This window comes from Embiotoca jacksoni, unplaced genomic scaffold, assembly GCF_022577435.1.
Source record: "Embiotoca jacksoni isolate LCO1_2020_lvr unplaced genomic scaffold, fEmbJac1.0.p SCAF_12, whole genome shotgun sequence".
NCBI classification, from domain to species: domain Eukaryota; kingdom Metazoa; phylum Chordata; class Actinopteri; family Embiotocidae; genus Embiotoca; species Embiotoca jacksoni.
This window is the reverse complement of record NW_027185252.1, coordinates 6,960,054-6,980,316: the sequence shown is the minus strand read 5'-3', so window position 1 is coordinate 6,980,316 and position 20,263 is coordinate 6,960,054. Positions and strand designations below refer to the sequence as shown.

The following is a 20,263-nucleotide window of genomic DNA, read 5'->3' as shown; positions in this document are numbered from 1 at the left end:
ATAACAGAGGAAGAAAAGAGAAAGGCAAGCATTAACAGGTGGGAGAGACAGCGCATGTGCCAGTGTGTGTGTGTGTGTGTGTGTGTGTGTGTGTGTGTGTGTGTGACTCAGTGCCGATAAAGGGCACACAGAATTTTTCAAGTGAGACACAAGTTAAACCCATTTAACCAAACATGACACGACCATCTGCATCTGTCAACAAATTACAGAGCATCAGGGAAAAGCTCCTCCACAATAATTGCTGCTGCGATATCTGCCGAGTCTCATTTAAGTGGGCAAGTCACCAGTCTGTGTGGAGGTGGGTAGGGGGTGCGCCTCTGTGGAATTACATTCAGACAGTCCATCAGTCGGAGGAGCTTACAGAAACACTACAAGCTGATAATTGTTGTGCTTCAATTTAGTCTCAATAGAAAACACAGACACTTATCTTCTTCTTTTTTTTTTTAACCTCAGTCTGTCGCACTTATTTTTCAGCTTCTTTGGAAAACACTTTGTTGTACATGATTCACCGTAAGCAGTGCTGCTTCCTCAAATTTGAGAAATGACAAGATACCAATCAGAAACAGATTTGTACCATCTTATTGTTCAGTGTAAATACACTCTGCACACCCTCAGACCCCCTCTACCCTAGTTTAAACAACCAACCACCTAAACCAGTCAAAGCTAATGCTTGTGTCTGTGCAGCGTTGGGTAAGCCTAGATCTGGCTCTACTGCATGCTGGATCCCCGTAAATGCAAAAACACATGAACACACAAATTCACTACACACCCACGGTCCTTCGTCCCTGTGTAAACTGTACTGAGCGGCAGGAAATCCACCGAGCCCCCTTCCAGGAATAACTCTCCCCTTACACACACACGCACTCACAGCATCTCAGATGTACAGTATAGCCTTCAGACGGGACTCCCTGAATCAGATTTATTGTTACAAAGTTGTTGGGACCTCATATAAACCTGAAGTTGCATGTTTAGACTTTCAAGGTGCTTAGGAGTAAAAAAAAAAAAAAAAAATCCTTAACGGGTCAGAAATGGGAACACGTAGAGAATAAATGAGGTCAACACCTAGTATATGTCTGGACCGCATATGAAATGTTAACAGGGTTTTAATTTGAAATGAGAGCTTTTAATTACAAATGAATACAGGAAGTCAAAGCATTTGGCTGACCAATGGTGTAAACATTTGTGTTTATAGGGCAGCTCGGCTCTTACCGTCCAGCCAAAAACAATTTGACAATTTTCTTGTAATCACAAGGGAAGTGCTCAACTTACTGTTAATTTCCTGATAATTCATAGTTTTGATTTAATAAATGTACAACTACAAACATCAGCTCAAAAAAGCCAAACCAGCAAAAAAAAAAAAAGCATTGATCTTTTAGGGTATCATAAGGGACAGGCAACCTCAACACACACTCCGAGATATGCTACATCACATCACAGAAACAACAGCTCTTAGTTTATTTAAGTGGGACGAACTACATAAAAATCTGAGCTGCTCTCTTAGACAGGAAAAGAAAACACAGGAGAACAAAGGAAAAAGAGCACAAAGAGCGGTTAGGGACCTATCACAGCCCCGGCACTGGTTCCAGGAAATTTTCCCATCATTCAGTTGTTGCTGTGAACAAAAGAAATCTCTCATCTTCCTCCTGTGTCACCCACTGTGACCAATAGAGGGAGTATGGTTCTTCTAGTGTCCCCTCTCCAACCTGCACAGCACATCTGGCAAACATTAGCCGGCCTAAACGAGTGTTGCAGTCGTGATGCAGAACACCCCCGCATTTTTGAAGTGGAGTCTGCTCTATGCTTTTCTTTTTCTTTTTTTTTTTTTGATGATTGATTGTTGAATAAAAAATGAACACCTTTAAGTCCTAATTTGGCACACACATTACCTATAAAAACAAACAACAGGAGTGGACTTGCAGCTGCGAGAGGTGAGTGTTTTCATTCGCACAGATTTTTCACAGTTTCACTTGATAGAGAAGAAACCTTCTGACCCAGAGTTCTCTCCTGGCAAAGCTAAAGCATTTTTCCAGCTAGGGACCACAGTCAAAAAATACCACACAAATGAAGAGAATTAAGTCCTTTTGGATTGGGGTTTCTCATTCAAAACATCTGCGGAAACGTTGAAACACAACTGGCAAGTAAGAGTAGTATTTGGATGAAAACATAAAAACAAAGCATCAAACTTCTGGAATCAAAGGCCTAATAAAGACCATCCTACAATGCTGAACACTCTCTTGCACCGACCTGTCTCATGTATGGGTCCTCACTGCATTAATTCAGACAGTGTGCTGAGGATGGTTTGCCCAGAGGCTAACAACGGGCCTTATCACACTTATGCAGGTGGCAGAGATAGCTAGCTGCAGGTGATAAATGAAATGGAGGAGCTGGCATTGTGATGGAGTGTGGCCCACAGTCCAAGAGGTTCACACAAATCCCCTCACATCTGCTGCTATCCTGCCAAGCGTAACTGATTCCAGATTGCACATGAAAGATAACACCGATGCAAAATTCCAAAAACACAAGGCAAACTAACACCCTTAAAGATTGTGATCTTAGATTAGAATAACTGCAAATAATCTGCTACCCCGCAAGAACAAAACAGCTCTGTCATCTTCTATTTTCAGAGCAGAGCAAGGGATTTTTATGTGGTCTCATCCAGTATTACATGTTGAGGGACCAATGGAATGTAGATCATTGTCTTCAGTAATTTTCCTGTTGGCTTCCGTGAAGTTTTAATCACCATGTGATGTATCTTCAGTTGTCCTCGGTGTAATTTTAGCCCGTTGAATATGTAAGAGCGAAAATGCACCATGCTTTCTCTTTCCTTCCCTCAGCCCAGGTTGTTAAAGCACACAGTTAGTTCCACATGTCTCTTCTACCAAAAATGTATTCACTTAGAAGATAAGTGACTATCCAACATTCGTCCCCCCAGCTCTTCTCGGTTTACGCAATACAGCGGGAAACTCTTGACACGCCACAAATCATCGGTCACAATTTTAAACATTCACACTTCGTGCACACACCATGAATCCCAAGGGGATGTTACAGGCAGGGTTTTGTGAATGAACTAATACTTGGGGTGAAAAGAAGGTTGTGCGTGAATGAATTCCCAGGACTAGCAATTGATTACGTATTTAGAGGGGAAAATGTTCAAAATAATTATCAACTCTTGTCGATAAAGAGTGACTGAGGAAGTTACATAATGTCATAGGATTGCACATCTGGCTTGAAGAAGCACATGTGCAATTGTCCCGAGGAAAGCAAAGTGGGCACAGCTACACCTACTCCTCACCCTCCCTCTCCTCAATCCCTGCCTCGCTCCCTCCCGGAAGAGCTTTAAATAACCGTGATAATGTTTTATTGGTAACAGAGCGCTAGAACAACTGGGCCAATAAATGCGTGAACTTGAGTACAAGCAACTCCCTACCCCTCTGTCTCCACAGCAAAAATCACAAATTCCTCCATGCAGATGAAGTTACTGGCCTGTGAGGAATGGAAAACATGCAAGCTTTAATCTTTTTAAACTCCTCAATTAACTTTGTAATAAAGAACGCTAGCGCAACCTTGAAATACCTTCCTCTTGTCCATTCGAGTCTAACGACTCTCCTGAGAACATATTTCTGGCTAAAACAACAGTAACTCATGATCAGTAACTCGTCCTAGATGGAAAGCGAAGGCAACGCAAGTTTAGTTGTTAACACATTTTAGAAATTTGCATGCATTTAAAATAAAGCATGGCAGGTCTGGTCTTAATTTGAAACCAGATTCAAACATTCTGCAGACCCATCATTCATCAAAAACTTAAATCACACATGACAAAAGTAATTAAGAAAATAGGATTTTTTTTTTTTTTTATAAAAAAAAAAAAATCATCACCTTCTTTTTTTTTTTAGAAAAAAAAAATCGTCACCTTTTTTGGACTTTGCTCCGATTTTCAGTTTGGAAGGCCAGGCTATCTGCGTTTGGGTCTCATCCATGATCTGCAACAGAGTGAAGGAGGGCCGACATGAGTTCATCACAGACATAAGTATTGGCAGATACTGTGTGTTGGCAGGCAAAAACAAACAATACAATCATCACTCTATAGTTTTACAGCAACACACTCTGAACTCCATCGCTCAAACCAGTTCGCAGCATGCGAGTTGGCAAAAGAATATGAAATCATAATCCTATATATCTATTGATCATAATCGTTCCATACTCCGATACCATTGTTGGTATTGGATACTGGCTCTAGTCAGCATTATACAGTATAGGACCATTGGGGATACTTGCATGGCTTGATATGTAGACAACGGCTTCTTGTGTACTGGCATATATTTGACAAAATGTGAAATATGGTCACAATCTATTCTTCTGTTCCTGAGTTATTCTGTTGAATAAGGGCCAGAAAGTTGTTTTTGATTTCACACTGAAGCTGACCTTTGACATTTAGAATATAAAATATATCTAGACACTTGTCTTGTGTGAAACATTGTCCTAATTAGTGGATGAATCCTTAAATTATGGCCAGAAATGTGTTTTAAAGAAGTCACTGTGACTTTGGCCTTTCACCTCCAAATTCAGATCAGTTCATCCTTGGAACCAAGTGAACATTTGTGCTAAATGTGAAGAAATTCCCTCAAGGTGTTCCTTGGATATCGCGTCCATGAGCATGACTCACGTGCACATGTATGGAAAACCTTAAAACATAATGGCTCCTGCCACATCTGTCCCTGGCACGGAGGAGGCATAAAAAAACAAACTGATGGCAGTAAAAAAAAAAAAAAAGAAAAGACAGGAGCTGGTCAAGAGGCTGTCAGAGTTCCACTAAGGGGAAATCAGAGGAAATATAGAACCTCCTGTTTCTCTGTTTGAACAGGAGGAAGCTCACCTTGCTCACCTTTCTGGCAACCAATCTACAAACAAACCCTTAAAAACTCCCTTTCATTGGAAGTGGTTGACATTAGTTGGTAAAGAAAAACAAGGGCAAAAACTGTCCAACCTTTCAAAAAAATATGAAAAGCTGACATGCTCTCTTCTAATGGCTTTGTCCTCAATGTGCTCTATCCTTGTTTTCACTAAGTCCTGCAGTCCTCTGTTTGTTTTAATACTTTCCAGGGGTTTGTGCTTTCAGGGCGGAGAAGATATGAATTGCTCAAAGTTCTCAAAGTTTCAGCCACGTGATAATGCACCCGAGGACTGCATCAACCCATTACATGAGATGTAGCCGCCACTTAATATTCCTTGGAGGTCCAGTGCATTAAGCCGTAAGCCACATGGTATAACTCAAAGGGGAGAGAGAGTGCATTAAGACCGATGAGTGCTCCCTATTAAAATTAGATGTTTAGCTTATTAGCACTGCTACAGCAACCTTTATTTTTCTTTTTCCATTATATCTGCTATTTTTTTTTTTTTTTTTTTTTTTTTAAAGCAAGAGCCAGAGCTTGTTTTCCTGACTGGGACACAAATCAAGAAGGGAAGGGCTTAAATTCCTCCATATGCCTCTGGATGTAGTAGCTTGGTCTGTTTGGCATCGTTTACAACAAAGTCTGAGCTTATCCACTGCCAGTCCCACACACCTGTAAAGCAGAGAAGCAGCTTTGAAAGGTCTGATGTGTGCCTTTCTGCAGCCATACACTCTTGAGTCCATGATGGTTGACTGGAAACCCTTTCAAGCCTCACTGACTTTCTACATCCTATCCTATAATCACATAAAAATGGGTAGCCTAGCGAAGCAGCAGAAAGAGGGGCCTCTGACACTGGAAAACTAAAATAAGGACCTCAAGTCAGAAATGTAACTTCTATTAAGTACCTTTTGGTCAAACAAAGCAGCTGCGAGAGTAATTTTTTTTTAAAGTTTTCTAATGAAGAACACTTCTTTTAAAAGAGTCTGTTCTTTAGCAAAACAAGAATCTGCATTCCTCAGAAAGAATTTGTAAAAAAAAAAAAATACATCTTTATTGACCTTTTGTTATATTCTTTCTTCTCTCCCACTTAATTTCTTGACCCAAGCTGCATACTTTTGGAATTATTCGCGTCATGTAATGACAGAAAAATATCCCCTCTCGTCATTCTCGAGATTTATCCCGCCGGTGGCTCTGTGTTCACTTCAAGTTTCTACCGAGTAAATCATGGAAACAAAGATAATTTTAGTATCACTTTGTGCAATGAAAATAAAAGCAAATTCCTCTCAGATGATGTTGCTCAACTATTTTTGTAAGGAATTTGTTTGTGGTATCATTTAAGTGACTAAACTGAAAATAGTTCCGGCTTTAGCGTCCAGCATGCTAATGATCAGCCATTATTGTCTTCCTACTGGAAACCCTCCCAACCTTCCTCTCTGCGATATATTCACGAGCACTGCAACAATATTATCGGTCTGTTCTCTCAGAATGGTTTTACACACCGTGGAAATCGGGCCCGAAACCAAAATCTGATGAGCGTTGTGTTTACTGGGCTTCACACCCTCCCCAGGCACAGGCAACTCTAATCTAACACATGCCACCCTCCCACCGCCATCTGGTATATGTGACAAAAGGACAATAAATCACACGTACTCCTGTAGCTGACTGCATACTTTTCCCCACCAACAACTGGATGTACCACAAACAACATTAAAGGAAATTCTGTTCTCAGTGATAACGAGAAATTCTTATTTTACTTTTGCCTTTGACTTTCCAGTAATTTAAATTTTACTCTTAAAATCAGTCTCGTGTGAACGCATGATTTTGTCATGAAGGCACTCCATTGAAAAGCAGAACATGAAGAAATACAACACTACAGCGAGCTCTCAGAGGTCACTGAAATTACAGTGGCAATATTGGAACAAGTTACAGAAGACTGATGGAGTGTAAAGATGTAAAGATGTCGTTGAAAAGCCTAATTTAGATTTTTTTTTTTTTTTTTTTTTTTTTTTTTACAACTACAATGCAATGTAGAAAACCAGTAAAAAGCCTATGATACAATATTATATCATTTCTGACCTTCAACTATGCTTTCCTAAAATTATCAAACATCATGGCCGATACCTCATCAACTTATTCTGTAAAAAGGGCTTTGTTCAGAGAAACTCGTTTCCTGCCCAGCGTTGCTGTTTTTGGCAGCGTTCTGCAGATGGGACAGATTTCTGACAGACCACACACCATTTTAAAGGGTGGATGGTGTTTATTTTTTATGAAGGGGGCTCGCAAATACCTCTCGAATGGGTCAAGATATTTGCACAAATTAAGTCACCTATACATTTACCGTTCCAGCCTTTCTTGTCTGCTACCCCACCCTTTCTGAAACGAATAAATACAGCAACCACTGCGGCTCTGATAAGTTTCATGGCTCGACCATGACATGATAATTGGTTCTTGTAGGTTTGCTGCGGGACGTGCAGACGCGTCCAGAGCCGTGTGTAAAATCAAACAGGATATATCATTAAGGAAATGTCCTCAAAGACAGCACATGTGTTCAACACACGTGACTGTGTGTGTGTGTGTGTGTGTGTGTGTGTGTGTGTGTGTAAGCACAGCAGCAATCGACATGGCAGAGGCATGTTTCCTGGATCCCAGTGTAATTGTGCAGCTGTTGATTCAGCTGGAATGTGTGCATGCGTGTGTGTGTGTGTGTGTTTGTGAGGGGGAAACGAGGGTTTTTGGGGGCTGGAAAGCGGCTGAATTAGGAGACCGAGAGAACAGCAGAGCTCGAAGCTGACAACATTGACCGAACCATCCCCATGAGACTCAACAGTCATGTTAACAATTTGAGCGCTAACTCGCTGGTACAGCCCCATTACTCCTCCAGGCTAATACTAACATATACAGCATATGGGTATGAATGAGGAACATGCAACACAAGGAATGGTATGTCTGCAGAAACACTCTGCTGCTGAAGGTCGGTCATGACTGCACGTCCTTCACTGGGTGATAATTCAAACTGATATTAAACAAACATGTTTCCGTGCATGTTGTGGTGCCGTTCGTACTGACCTAGATATTTTAAAGTCTCAAAATGTCATGCCAACCAAATATTTCATCCTGACAGTCTTAATTTTTCATATTTGCTCTGTGTCGGCACAGCAAAACACAAGATGCTTCAGTGCTATTAACCAAATGAAATGAATTAGGCCTGGCCTCAGATCTGAGAGCACTGGCACTTGTATATCACGCCTGGCATTATTTACACAACCACAACCTCTGGGAAGGAGAAATGGAAGGGGGATCGAGGATGAACTGGCAGGAGAATCAAAGGCATCTCTCAACTCAAATCCACTCCAAGCTCCTCTGTGGCGCACAGTTATCGTCGAAAGCAGCCGAGCTTCTTGACTCTTTGTTGCCCCACGACTGGGCTTCCATGCAGCTCTCCACATTGCTCATTGGTCTGTGACATGATTTGACACTCTCAACACTTCACAGTCCAGAACTTTCCTTGCACAACAGTGTCCTATTTTCTGTTAAACAATCACGGACTTCATTTGTAGCGAAATCCCCCTGGTTACAGCAGACTGACAGCCATGACACACCAGTGGTTTAATAGAGTGCAAAGACGAAACATCATTCAAACAGCAGGAGGGGAGAGGAAAAACGGGGGAAGGAGCATGAGGGAAAACAAGAGGGTGAGATAGGAGACCAAAACAAAGACTGAGAAGACACAGGACCGTGGCTGTGTGAGATTCCCTCGTGAGCTTCAGGGACTTGCACATGGCTAATTTTCCAGCTGGGGCACCCTCCTGCAGTCCACAATATCTGACATCTTGTTTACTTTTTCATTGACTACATGAAGAGGATGGACTGTTTGTTCACTAACAGAAAATGTTGCTATGAACTCAACTCTGAACTCAAAGGAAGTCCAGCAGACAGTGAGTAAGAGGGTTTCATCAAGCAAGCGGGTCTGGGGAGAAAGTGCGGGGGTGGACCATTTCATGTTGCTCTCGTCAGCGACTGAACTAAAAAACAAATAAATAAAAAAAGAAAAACACCCTCCCAAAGCCCAGTGCTTCAAAAATGACTATCTGCTTTGTTACGTGAGGGAAAAGCTTCTACGCATGTACTTTATTAGTCTCACTGAGTGTGTGCGGTAAATGGGTGTGTTGGACGGGCAGGAAGCGGTCCAACTAAGAGTTTCCATTTTCATCAACTTCAAGGTATTTCACACACCTCATCCATTTTCTTTCAACAATACTGTTCCACAGTCGCACTCAGTGTTTATTTTCCTGACTTTTAATAGGGCATGTATGGTGATCACGCTATCAGAGGGAAACTATAGAGTTATTCAAATGGAAATTCTACAATAAAAACAAGACTTTCCTCCTTCGCTGCTCCTCGCCAGCCTGCAAATGCAAAAAAGCTGCGCACTAATTTCTAATTGACAATTTAACCTCTAGTAACCACCGTTTCTTTGAACAAGCTGTGACAATATTCAAGCCAAAGACTTTAAAAAACATGACTGGTAAAGTCAACACACAAACAGCTGTATTTTGTCAGAAAGGCTTTGTGGAGTGAAGCAGACATCTACACTGGATATCTTGCACATTACGGTTATATCCGAACCAAAAGAGGTGGAGGCAGAGCTGCAGTACAGTATATCCAGATTCCTTGTTTAAATTCCAACAAGGGGAATCTTAAGGCGCCTGGTTTGCATTACTTGGTTTTTGAAAACGGCTTCAGGGACATTTAAATTGCCTCCTTCTTTGACATTTAACTCAGCTTCCTAACCTCAAAAACCAAATACGGAAAATAGACAAAGGAGGAATGCTAAAACAAACCGCTGTCCATCATTTATTTCATTACACCCCATTAACATACTAGAGGGGGAGTCTAACATAATCAGGAAACCGGGTTTTAAACAAGAATGAGTCGACTTGAGATTCTTAACGGGAACCACCTAATTAACGAGACACCTTCGAAATATCTGGAATCAAGATTTAATTAGGAGTAACAGTTAAATTTCATTGTCAAAGATGTGATTTTATTTTCAATGCTATGTGATCAGCCTTGATTAAATACAAAACAGGATTTTGTTTTTCACACCAATACTGAAAATAATGAGGATGCAAATTAAACAAATGGAGTGTATCAGGGTCATCCAGTTGCCAGTTCATAGACATGTACACATTAATTAATGTTGATGATTGTTTGTCCTCACTGTAATCGATCAGTCTGCTGCAGAGGTGTGACCAAGCGCCTAACGACTCATTACAGGGTCTCGTTTCTTGTGTTTGACGGGGCAAGTGGAACTCTGCATTCTTTACTAAATGGTGATGCTTCAGGTGGTCCACTTTACATTTACAGGTTTTCAACTATTTGTTTGGCATTAAGCTAAAACCCTTTGGGACTGGTGCTTCATTAGCCACCATCGAGAAAAAAAGAAAGGAAAATCAGATGTTTACATGCCAAACTGTTGAGTGGTTGTTTTAGGTGCTGATATGTCTCTCCATTCAACAATCTGACTTTTGATAGGGAAACGACACATACATGTGTTATAAGGTACTTTATTATTCAGTTACTCAACAAAACCTGTTTATTATGGGAAGTTTTATGGGGATAATTCCTAACACAAACAATGTTTTACGAGGTGTGATAAAAAAAAAAAAAGTTCAGAGACCTGTGTTACACCTGTGTTACACATGTTGTTGTGGCTACTGGTATGTGTGCATTTGCAATTTTCAGCATGGACCTGAAACTTTAGCAGGAGCACACATAAAATTCTGTGGCAAACCTTTGGGGAATAGAAAGTTGTCATGTTAGAGAAGCCAAATGTCATCGCACCACAACTCGGGTCATTTTCACCGAATGTTTTCCCACATGTGCCTCAGAGCGTCACAGTAGAACTCTGTGTTGACAGTCTGACCCTGTGCTTAGTGTATACGTATTAAAGTATTGAGTATTACAAGTATTAAGTATAAAGTTAAAGCTTCCCCCTGCTGCATGCACACCACTGCGTTCAGCTCCGTCTGTGCTCAACGGGAACAGTCTTTGAACTTTTTGATCACATCTCATATATTGTTCAGATTGCCACCTCCTCCTAGTCAGGATAAGTCGTAGGAATAAAACCTCGGGAAAGTCACTGTAGTTCCATTATTGAATATTGAATGAAAAAAAAGAACAAAAAAAAGACCATTTAGTAAAAAAAAGAACCATTTAAACTGAACACTAATCCTTTAAAGCCTCACACTTCACTGATCAATGACCACCAACGAGAGAATGAGAGCAAGTTGTGACCCATTCATGACTATTTAAGTTCACTGATGCAAATCCTTGTTTTATTGCATGTAATGAAGCTCCAGAATATTAATGAAATCACTGACATTGGAAAGTCAATGAGGCATTGTTGGCCTGATCACTTTAAACTTGCCATCATGGTACATTATGCAAGTGAGAAAGGCTCAAAGTGTTGTGTCAGCTGTGTTATGGCATCAGAGCCCCGGAGTGGTTTAGCGTCAGTATCGTTCTATTGTTTTTATTTGTTCACATTTGTAATTAGGAGTGACTGGAGGAGCACCTGACATCTGCTCCCTTACCATGACAGAAGTGCTGCTCGGTGGGCATTAACACAACGCAAAGACAAAGCAAACATTATCCAAGTGCAGACTGCACACTCACCTTCTGAAAGAAATCCTCCCCGCCGTTGACTCTCCCCTCAGAGGCAGCTAGAGTGAGACAGAGAAAGAGAAACATAAATTCACAAAACCAAGCATAGCTCCTCAATTTTGAACGTACAATGTAACCCTTACGTAGCCAAATCACACACAGATTATCGGCTCCTCAAAATGTTACGGTATCTTCATTCGAGACTGTGTTTATGGTGGATTTCCATTTCTTTGGATATTTCTTTTGGCATGGCTACTGATACTGCTGATTTGCAGAAATGGAATAAAATGTTCCAAGTAATTTTCTATAATCCTGGATATTGGATACAGCTTCCGTGTAACAAATTGATAGATACAGTGAAAATATTTGGGCATTTTACAGGAGCCGTTAATGGAATATTTCATACCACACTTGGATCAACTGGTGTGTGATTTCTTAAAAGCCTTTCACACTTTTGAATTTTGTCTTTCATGCGTACTGTAAACTTCTGGCCTTGGCAACTAGAGTATATGAAAACCAAAGAGCTGTAAAATGGCCCAACATCACCTGTAAACAAACTAAGCACTTAGGATAGCCCTGGTGTTTTAAAGTCATTTTTCAAGTGAAGGAAAATGCCAAGGAACTCCCTCAACTGATACAGTACGCTCCATAGAAGCAGAGGGCCAACCACTAAAGCAAGTGAGGCCTGAAGTCGCTCCAACACATCTGCAAGTCCTTCAAACTGTGGCAGCTCTGTTGATGCAAAATACATATCTGCTGTCCAAGGAGAATTCTCATGTTCCTCTGTCATTTGGGAATCCATGGAAGGTTTAATGATGCATTTTAGCCAGCGTTCTTGCGATTGGTCTGTTGCTGTCTGCGTAAATCTGGGTCAGAAGCAGTCATTGTGGGTTTTAAATTCAGTAATGAATGCTGACCAGCAATTGTGTTATGATTAAAAGAAAACCAAAATCATGCCATGTTTAATTTTTCATTTGAAATAAATGGTGGAATTAAAGAGAACTGAAAAGTGACTGAGGAGTTTTATCTTCTGGAAGGAGCACTGATTTGTTGATCAATAAAAGAGTGAATCAAAATCAAACATTTTGACAATCGATTAACTGCCAACTAACTGCGTTTAAGCAAAACTGCCAGAAAAATCGCTTCTGAATTGTGATTTTATTTGTCTTATGTGACATTGAATCCTTTTTGGTCTGGACTGTTGGTGGACCAAATCAAACTATTTGAAAAAGTCATTGTAGGCTTTAGAAAACTGACAGCCATTTGTCCCAATTTAGAGCTGGGTATCATTAAAAAAAAAAGGTATACTCATGCTGAAACATTGACTTTGATACCGGTTCCTGTACGATCCTTTTACTATACCACCTTTATAAAATCCATTTATAAATAAAGAAAATTACTTCATGGTACAAATCTAAAGTTTTCATGCAGTTTAGAGGAGAAGAGTGTAACCCAGATTATTTTCTGTAGCTATGAATTACAGATGTTCCCTGAAGGCCTCAATGCCTAAATGTTGCCGAGATGTCAAAATTTGGTACCAAAAGACAAGGCCTTTTTTAATACTATGTAGTATTGACGCCATTTGCTCGGTGCCATAAAATTATTGAAGTTCGGTACCAAGCCCTATCCATCCCAGATTTTCTATTGAGAAAATAACTGTTGAATTAATTAATTGCAGACCTACACACTCAACTTGCAATCATATCGCAAACGTAATCCACCCCTCAACCACTGTTTTCTTCTTTAAAAGCTAGCTAATTGAGCCATTGCTCAATTAGCTAGTTTTATGTAGACTTCCTCACACCCTTTTCCCTTTAAATTATACAATGTATGTAGTTCTCAGTATTAAGTATGTGATGAACAACATGTGAAACCTGGGTGTGAAAAGAATTCCTAAGACTTTTCCATTTACACCACATTTCAAAAGACAAATTAAACTGGACATTATGGTAAAAACCAAACCAGACCACAATTTATAAAGATAGAGAGTCTGGCCTGACTTGTCTCAACAGGGAAATCAATTTGTGTACATTAGACGCTCCCCACCCCACTACATTGATAACATTCTGACTCGTTGGCTCATCGCTCAAACCAGAATAATAATAAAAGGAAGGATGTACATTAGAAACTGATGGCCAGTGTAAAGTAACATATCAATAAAACAGCAGTCAGTTTCCATAAATCAGCCATAAAAATGAAGAAATATTCCAACAACCAAGGACCATCCTTCTGCTATTCTTATCTGTCTTTATCTGAAAAGTTTAAACAAGACAATGTCCAATTCAATCCATCCATTATCTGAAAAGGGTCACAGGGGGTCTGGAGCCTATCCCAGCTCACTTTGGGCGAAGGCAGGGTTCACCCTGCACAGGGCGCCAGTCTATCACAGGGCCAACACAGAGACTGACGGAAAGAAAGCCCATTCACGCTCTCATTCACATCTAAGGGCAATTTGTAGAATCACCAATTAACCTGAGATGCATGTTTTTTGGACGGTGGGAGGAAGCTGCGGTACCCGGAGAGAACCAACGCAGGCACAGGGAGAACATGCAAACTCCACACAGAAAGGCCCCGGCCCGGATACGAACCCAGATCCTTTTCGCTGTGAGGCGACAATGCTAACCACTGCACCACTGTGCTGGCCCCAATTCAATTTCTCACCCACAAAAGTAAAGAAGCAGACTGCCAATCCACTGAGCTATTACACATCCAGTTATACCAATATTTTAATCACATCACCTGCTTTGGAAATGCAGTTATCAAAGAAAATAGTTAACTGTTGTGACTCCAATGAATGAGTAACATTAAAAAATGAAAGCTGCCACAGATGTCGAGTTAAAGTTGTTAAAACAAGGTTGGACGCCTCTTCAACTGCTTCAAGAGCATTTGAGTTTTGTTTACAGTTACAATGCTTTCACTAAGTGACTGATGCTCACTTGACGTGCCTTCGAAAGCTGTGCATAATCAGGTGACAGACAAGACTGATGATGGTGAAGACAACGGAGAGGGCATGCAGACGGCCGTAAACAAGAATGTGGAGTCAATTTTTTATTTCAGTAATTCAAGATGAAGTTAATCTATGATTTTTGTACCAGATTGGTTAAATTAAAACTGTTAGGTGTGGTTACAGCTTTCCAAACTCAAACATTTGTTTGCTTTGCATAATCTCAAAACAAAAATTTGTTGCTTTGACTGCAACTCAAACAAATGGTTAAAGTATAAATCCTTATTTCATATTGGATCAATAGATCAACTGACATGATTGCTACCGTCAGTCCGAATTAGGCTGATGATAAAACGGTTTGTGCCGCATTCACACAAAAGCAAATGTTATTTGGTTTATCTTCAAGAGCTGTTGATTCAACATTTTGTTGAGTGCAGATCAACTCTGACAGAAGTGCTACAGAAGTGCTCCGTTCTTAGGTGGCCTGCAGTTATCCAAGATTATGAAAGACCCCATTACTCTGAACGTTTCCTGTAAGAACTAAGATAAACAAAAAAGAGTGCAGCAGCAACGTCCAGCCGACTGTTTTTTCCCACTTGTCAAGTGAAAAACTATAATGCAGCACACCAGTTGCCTTTTCTTTTTTTTTAACAACTAAACAAAAGTAAATCCCAAAGGTCAGTCAGTGGCAAAATAATAATAATAGAGGATACGATAAGGTACATGGTAAGCAAAACCCCCAAAAGTCACTTCCACTTACGTCATTTTTAAGAGGTCAGAAATACTCGGTTCAGTAATGATGTTGAACTTTGTACTCACACAACGCACAACCTCTGATGTTGACCTGAGTCAAGGAGATGATGTGAATAAACTGTATGTAGCTACTAAATGTGTGGCGCTCAGCAAGGAAAGCACAGTTGCAAAGAATTACATTATCCTTTTCTCCTGAGCATACAAGGATGCATTACATGCAGTTTTCTCCTTTAAGCATTTAATATCAGCCTCGAGCAGCAAAGCAGGAGAAAGTCAAAAACAAAAATCAGGTTGAGAAGCCAAGTAATGAATTAAAGCAACACACAAACCATGAAAAAAAAAAAAAAAAAAAAAAAAAAATTGTCGGCTGTCATCTGTAATACATTTCCAGTTATTAACATTTAAATCAAAACTCTGATGTCAAACAATAAAGTCCAATGAGACATAATGGCATGACTTTGGAGATGAATACAAAAACTAAATGCATTAAAAAAAAAAATGCAAAGTGTTTCTTTTGTCAAATTTGCAACGACAACAAAAACAGCGCAGCAGAATTTTTGGCACATGAATGTGATGTGAAAGGAATCTAATATGAGTGAAAACATGAGCCGTGTGCTGAGAAGCAAAACATCCTGTTGGTACATGTGGAAAGTGGCAGTGGGAGAACCCCGAGGGGAGACGGGAGGGGCACAGCAGGGTGTCCTATGAGCTCTTGGATATATTATGACATGGAGAACAATAATCTCATTTTATGCACCACTAAATAGTGTGCTGTACGGTCAAAAATAAGAAGTAGTTGAGCTATCTGAAAACTGACTTGGATTCTTCGCTCAGCTGGCTATAAGATAGCCACTTGAGTCATTTGTAGATATTTGGAGGGCATCTTAGATGAAACACACTTTCTTCACTTCGCACTCATTTGGTTCAAAACCTTTGAATAGAAGGTTAAGTGTTCATTCATGGTTGTTTCACGGTTTGAAAACCCACAATCAATCACAGCTGTGTAGGTGGGAGATTGAGAATAGGGAGGCCATCATCCTGTGCCCGAGCTAGAAAAAGGCTGGTTTGAGGTGAACTGCACCTCATCTGGTAAACTGACATGGGGGGGGCAGGGGACAGAGACAAAAAGCTGCATGCAAGATGGACAGTTTACAGCAGCCCTCAGGATGTGAGTGTGAGTTTCTGTATCTTCCGGCACTGACTGTTAGATCGGATTCTGATTTAATAAAATGTTTTCAGACCCATATATCAGCTTGAACGCAGTCTCCAGTCATTTTAATCATGACAGGGAAGCCTATTAAAATGCTCTACAGTCGATTTATATAATCTCTGTTCATAGTTCAACTTTCATTTTCCATTAATTCTCATGTAAATCCACATTGTGTCAGTTTGCAGCTGCATATAACTCAGGTGACGCCTGTCCTTCTTAAATTACATAAATGCCATTAAAAAATGAATAAATAGTCAAATACAAAGGAAAGAAACAAAAAACAATTGCTTTCACTATTGATATGTTAGATATTTAAACAGTCAGGGCTTCAGGTGTGCAGATGTTATTTTAAATCTTGTTTAAAAATAATTAAATGGGTCAAATGTTAATATAAAATAGACTATAAAATATAACTGCACATTGTATGCAATTTTTGATCTATAATATGATTTTTTTTTTTTAGCCTCTGCGAGATAAACATCAACCAACAAGATTCATTCTGTTCACAGACCAAACCTTCAAAACTCCAATCAGAATTTCTCAACTTTAACAAAACTGAAAGGTCTGTGTAGATCCTTATTTTGCTAAGCCAACATCTAAACCGATTAGCTGTTGGATCAGGTGAGAGCAAGGCGTTTCCCATCATGCTTTGAGGCCATGAAGTCAGTAGAGAGCAAGTGCAGCACCTGGCTCCAAAATCTGCTGTCTTGTGAGGTTATCGTTGCCTCAGGCTACATTAGCCATTACTACCGTAATGTCCAAAACTCCAATGGTATTGTTAGTGGCCCAGCTGCATCATGGATAATGAACACTAGGTTTTGACAAAGAAGAATGCAGTGAATAAAAAAAATATGGTATCTGCACTTTTGTTGAATTGATCTGTTCTTTTTTTTTTTTTTTAAACTGTCCATTGCGATTTAAACTGATATAGGAATATAAAGGCTGGATCAGTGCAGCACTCTCAAGATAGCTGCTTTAAACAACCGGTCAACTGAAACGGATGTCGACGACAGGTAAGTGAGATTAGAACTAAATAACCCCCCTCCGAAACAGAAAACATTACCATGATGTGACCGAATGATTGAGAGGCTACCTCTGCCCTGCCATTTGACATCATTTAAAAAGAAAATTTAAAAAAAGTCATGCACGCTTTGGTTTACTGGTTTACTTTTTTTTTTTTCTTTTTCTTTTTTTTTAATTCATGGTCACGCCAACATTTGAGGTTATAAAAAAAAACAAACAGCTCTTGACTGGCTTCTTAATGCAGGAAACCATCACATTCACAAATTTCTCCTTCTTTCTCCTGTTGACAACATTCATGTTCACTTGGTTGTCTTGTAGATCAGATGTGCCAAAAACATAAAGTTAAAAGGGAAGAAGCAGCCCAAAGAGATCTTTTTTTGCATTTGTCTTTGCCTTTTTCTCAAAGAATTGACAGACATTTTACCACAAAACCGCATAGCCCATGCCCTATTACTTAGATAACCATGAACCCTATTTTTTGTCTGCCAAAAGAAAAACCCAATTTAAAATTATAGGCCTTTCTTAGGACAAATCAACTAAACCTTTGGACAAGCGTTGAAGAGCACATCCCTATTTTAAAGTATATTTTTTAGCAAATAGTAACTGATTTATATCAAAAAGATTTCATCTATATGTCAAGTGCTTAACTGGGTTTTTTTTAGACATAGGTTATACGAGGACAACGCAGCGCTTACAGCACAGCAGACTGTAAAGGCGTCACAGCTGAATAACACCACCAAACCCCTGAACAAAGATCAATTGTGTCCTCTGGTCTGCTTTTACAAATATGGAGCAAATAATGTGACACCAACTTGAAGCAGCTAAATTGATTGTCTAATATTTTTGAGAAAGTATACATGGTAGTTGCAGCCAATTCAGATCCACACCCACTAATTCTCTCCATTTAATAATTTCATATATCTAAATCACTGTCACTGCATGTGCAGAACTGAGAGAAGCTGCAGTGGAAAGCATACTCTATGCGGGCAGATGGTGCAGAATCTGGGATCCATTATTTTGTGGAAAGACTAACTTTCAGGGAGATTCCACTGTTTTGACACTGAAGGAATGTAAACGGTGTTGATTTCTACAGTTATGGCGTCAGTCCACACACAACAACCAAGTAAACAATAGAGACGAAGGTCCTAATAAGTAATATCAAAAGACATATTTGACATGAATGTTTTCACCATAATTATAGTTGCAGTTCAACGCTACTCAGATTTAAAGGTTGAGAGTGAGCAAATTCAACAAAACAACTTTTCCAATAAGAAGAGGGCAAATATCTCTTGGCAGAGATGTAAGTCATTATCCATTTATTTTGAACATGCTCCATCAGTCACTTGATAACCACAATATAATGAAGGGAGATTTTGTTAACCTGATAATTGTGCTGTGCAAGATTTATCTATTCAATTCCTTCACGTCAAAGGATTTCTATGAAGACAGGAACTTTTTGATGTATAAAAAGCAAAAGAGAAACAGAAAAAAACAGATAAATCTCTGAGCTGCAGAGCTGCTTAGACAAAATCCTTCGCACTGGCAATAATCACAAGACTTGGGACATTCACAGAAATGTCTGCGAGAGCATTAAAATGAGAATAGGATTTCATAAACTGTAATCTAGGAAAAGTTTGACATCTTAGTGCACAAAGTTATGTGAGCAGATGCTCACATAACTTTACTAAAGTGAGAGATTAATATGAAAGCCAGACGTCTAAACCCCACTGGCTGAAAAGAAAACAACCAGTACAAAAGAACTACATTTCCCATATTTTATGAAAAGAGAACGGGATGTTTTCACAGCAGCTTTCTGGAGTCCCTCCCTCCAGTGAGCGCCGCAGCTCTCAGCTGATTCAACATGGAGCTAATTAGAGGGCCTGAGAGAGCCATAGCAAAACACCAATGCACACGCAATGCAACAAAGTCATTGAGTAAGCAACCTCATTTGTTATTGTGTGAGCGCATGCATTCTTACTGTAACATTTTTAGGTTAAGCTTTTATTTAAGTAAATGCCATTTTCTTTTGTTCACATTAATCCTGAGATGTCAGTCAAAACAAAATGTTGTAAAACAATTTTTTTTATTTGATATATGCAATTTTATGTTGTGATATTGAATATTTCCTGAAAGTTTGGTTTGAGATTTTGATAAAATAGCTAGTCTAATTTTTGCTAAACAAGTGATTAAATACGTGACTTCTCAAAGTAAATCTGCTGTGTATCTTCACCCACCACTACCCCTCACATTCGCATACACAGAGAAACTTGTATAAAAAAAATCAGCTTGAAAGATAAACAGTACAGTCAATAGTATTTAGTAAGGTTGCTTCACTGATGGGGGGCCGTTCTCATCAATCAAGCCTGAACGCCTCACTTCAAAGATACACTGTTTCTACAGGTGTATCACCTTGCAGCCAACAAGTGGTTGGCAACAGGGTCGAGACCTAAATGAAAACAGACAAAAGCCAACACTGAAGTCTTCCTGTGAACTGCTCTGGCAGATTTGACCCATGTTGGCATCTTAACAAAAGACCTGAGAGACACTTCAGCTGTTTCTCCACGGCAACAGCGGTATTTAATCACCAAGTCAGGATGGAGGAAGTGTACAACTACAGCAGAAACAGCTGTCTGCTTCATGTGAGCTTTCATATCAACGCTGCCAGAGAAACATCCTTAGCTTTCAACACAGACATATTTATCTTTTAAAAGAAAACTTGGACGGTTATTGGTATTTTGTGGGATCTAAATATACTTCCTACCACAAACCTGATTTAGG

At 39.7% G+C, this 20,263-nt stretch overlaps 1 protein-coding gene across 1 annotated transcript in view; it reads right to left on the bottom strand.

Annotated features, from left to right (window-relative positions):
• The window catches only part of LOC138195245 (protein bicaudal C homolog 1-like), a 55,308-nt gene that overhangs the window by 25,373 nt on the left and 9,672 nt on the right, over positions 1–20,263 (bottom strand). Inside the window, exons 2-3 of the mRNA XM_069144478.1 lie at positions 11,568–11,614; positions 3,911–3,980 (exon numbers count right to left, since the gene is read on the bottom strand). Coding sequence (XP_069000579.1) covers positions 3,911–3,980; positions 11,568–11,614 — 117 coding nt within the window. The remainder of the gene's footprint in view (positions 1–3,910; positions 3,981–11,567; positions 11,615–20,263) is intronic.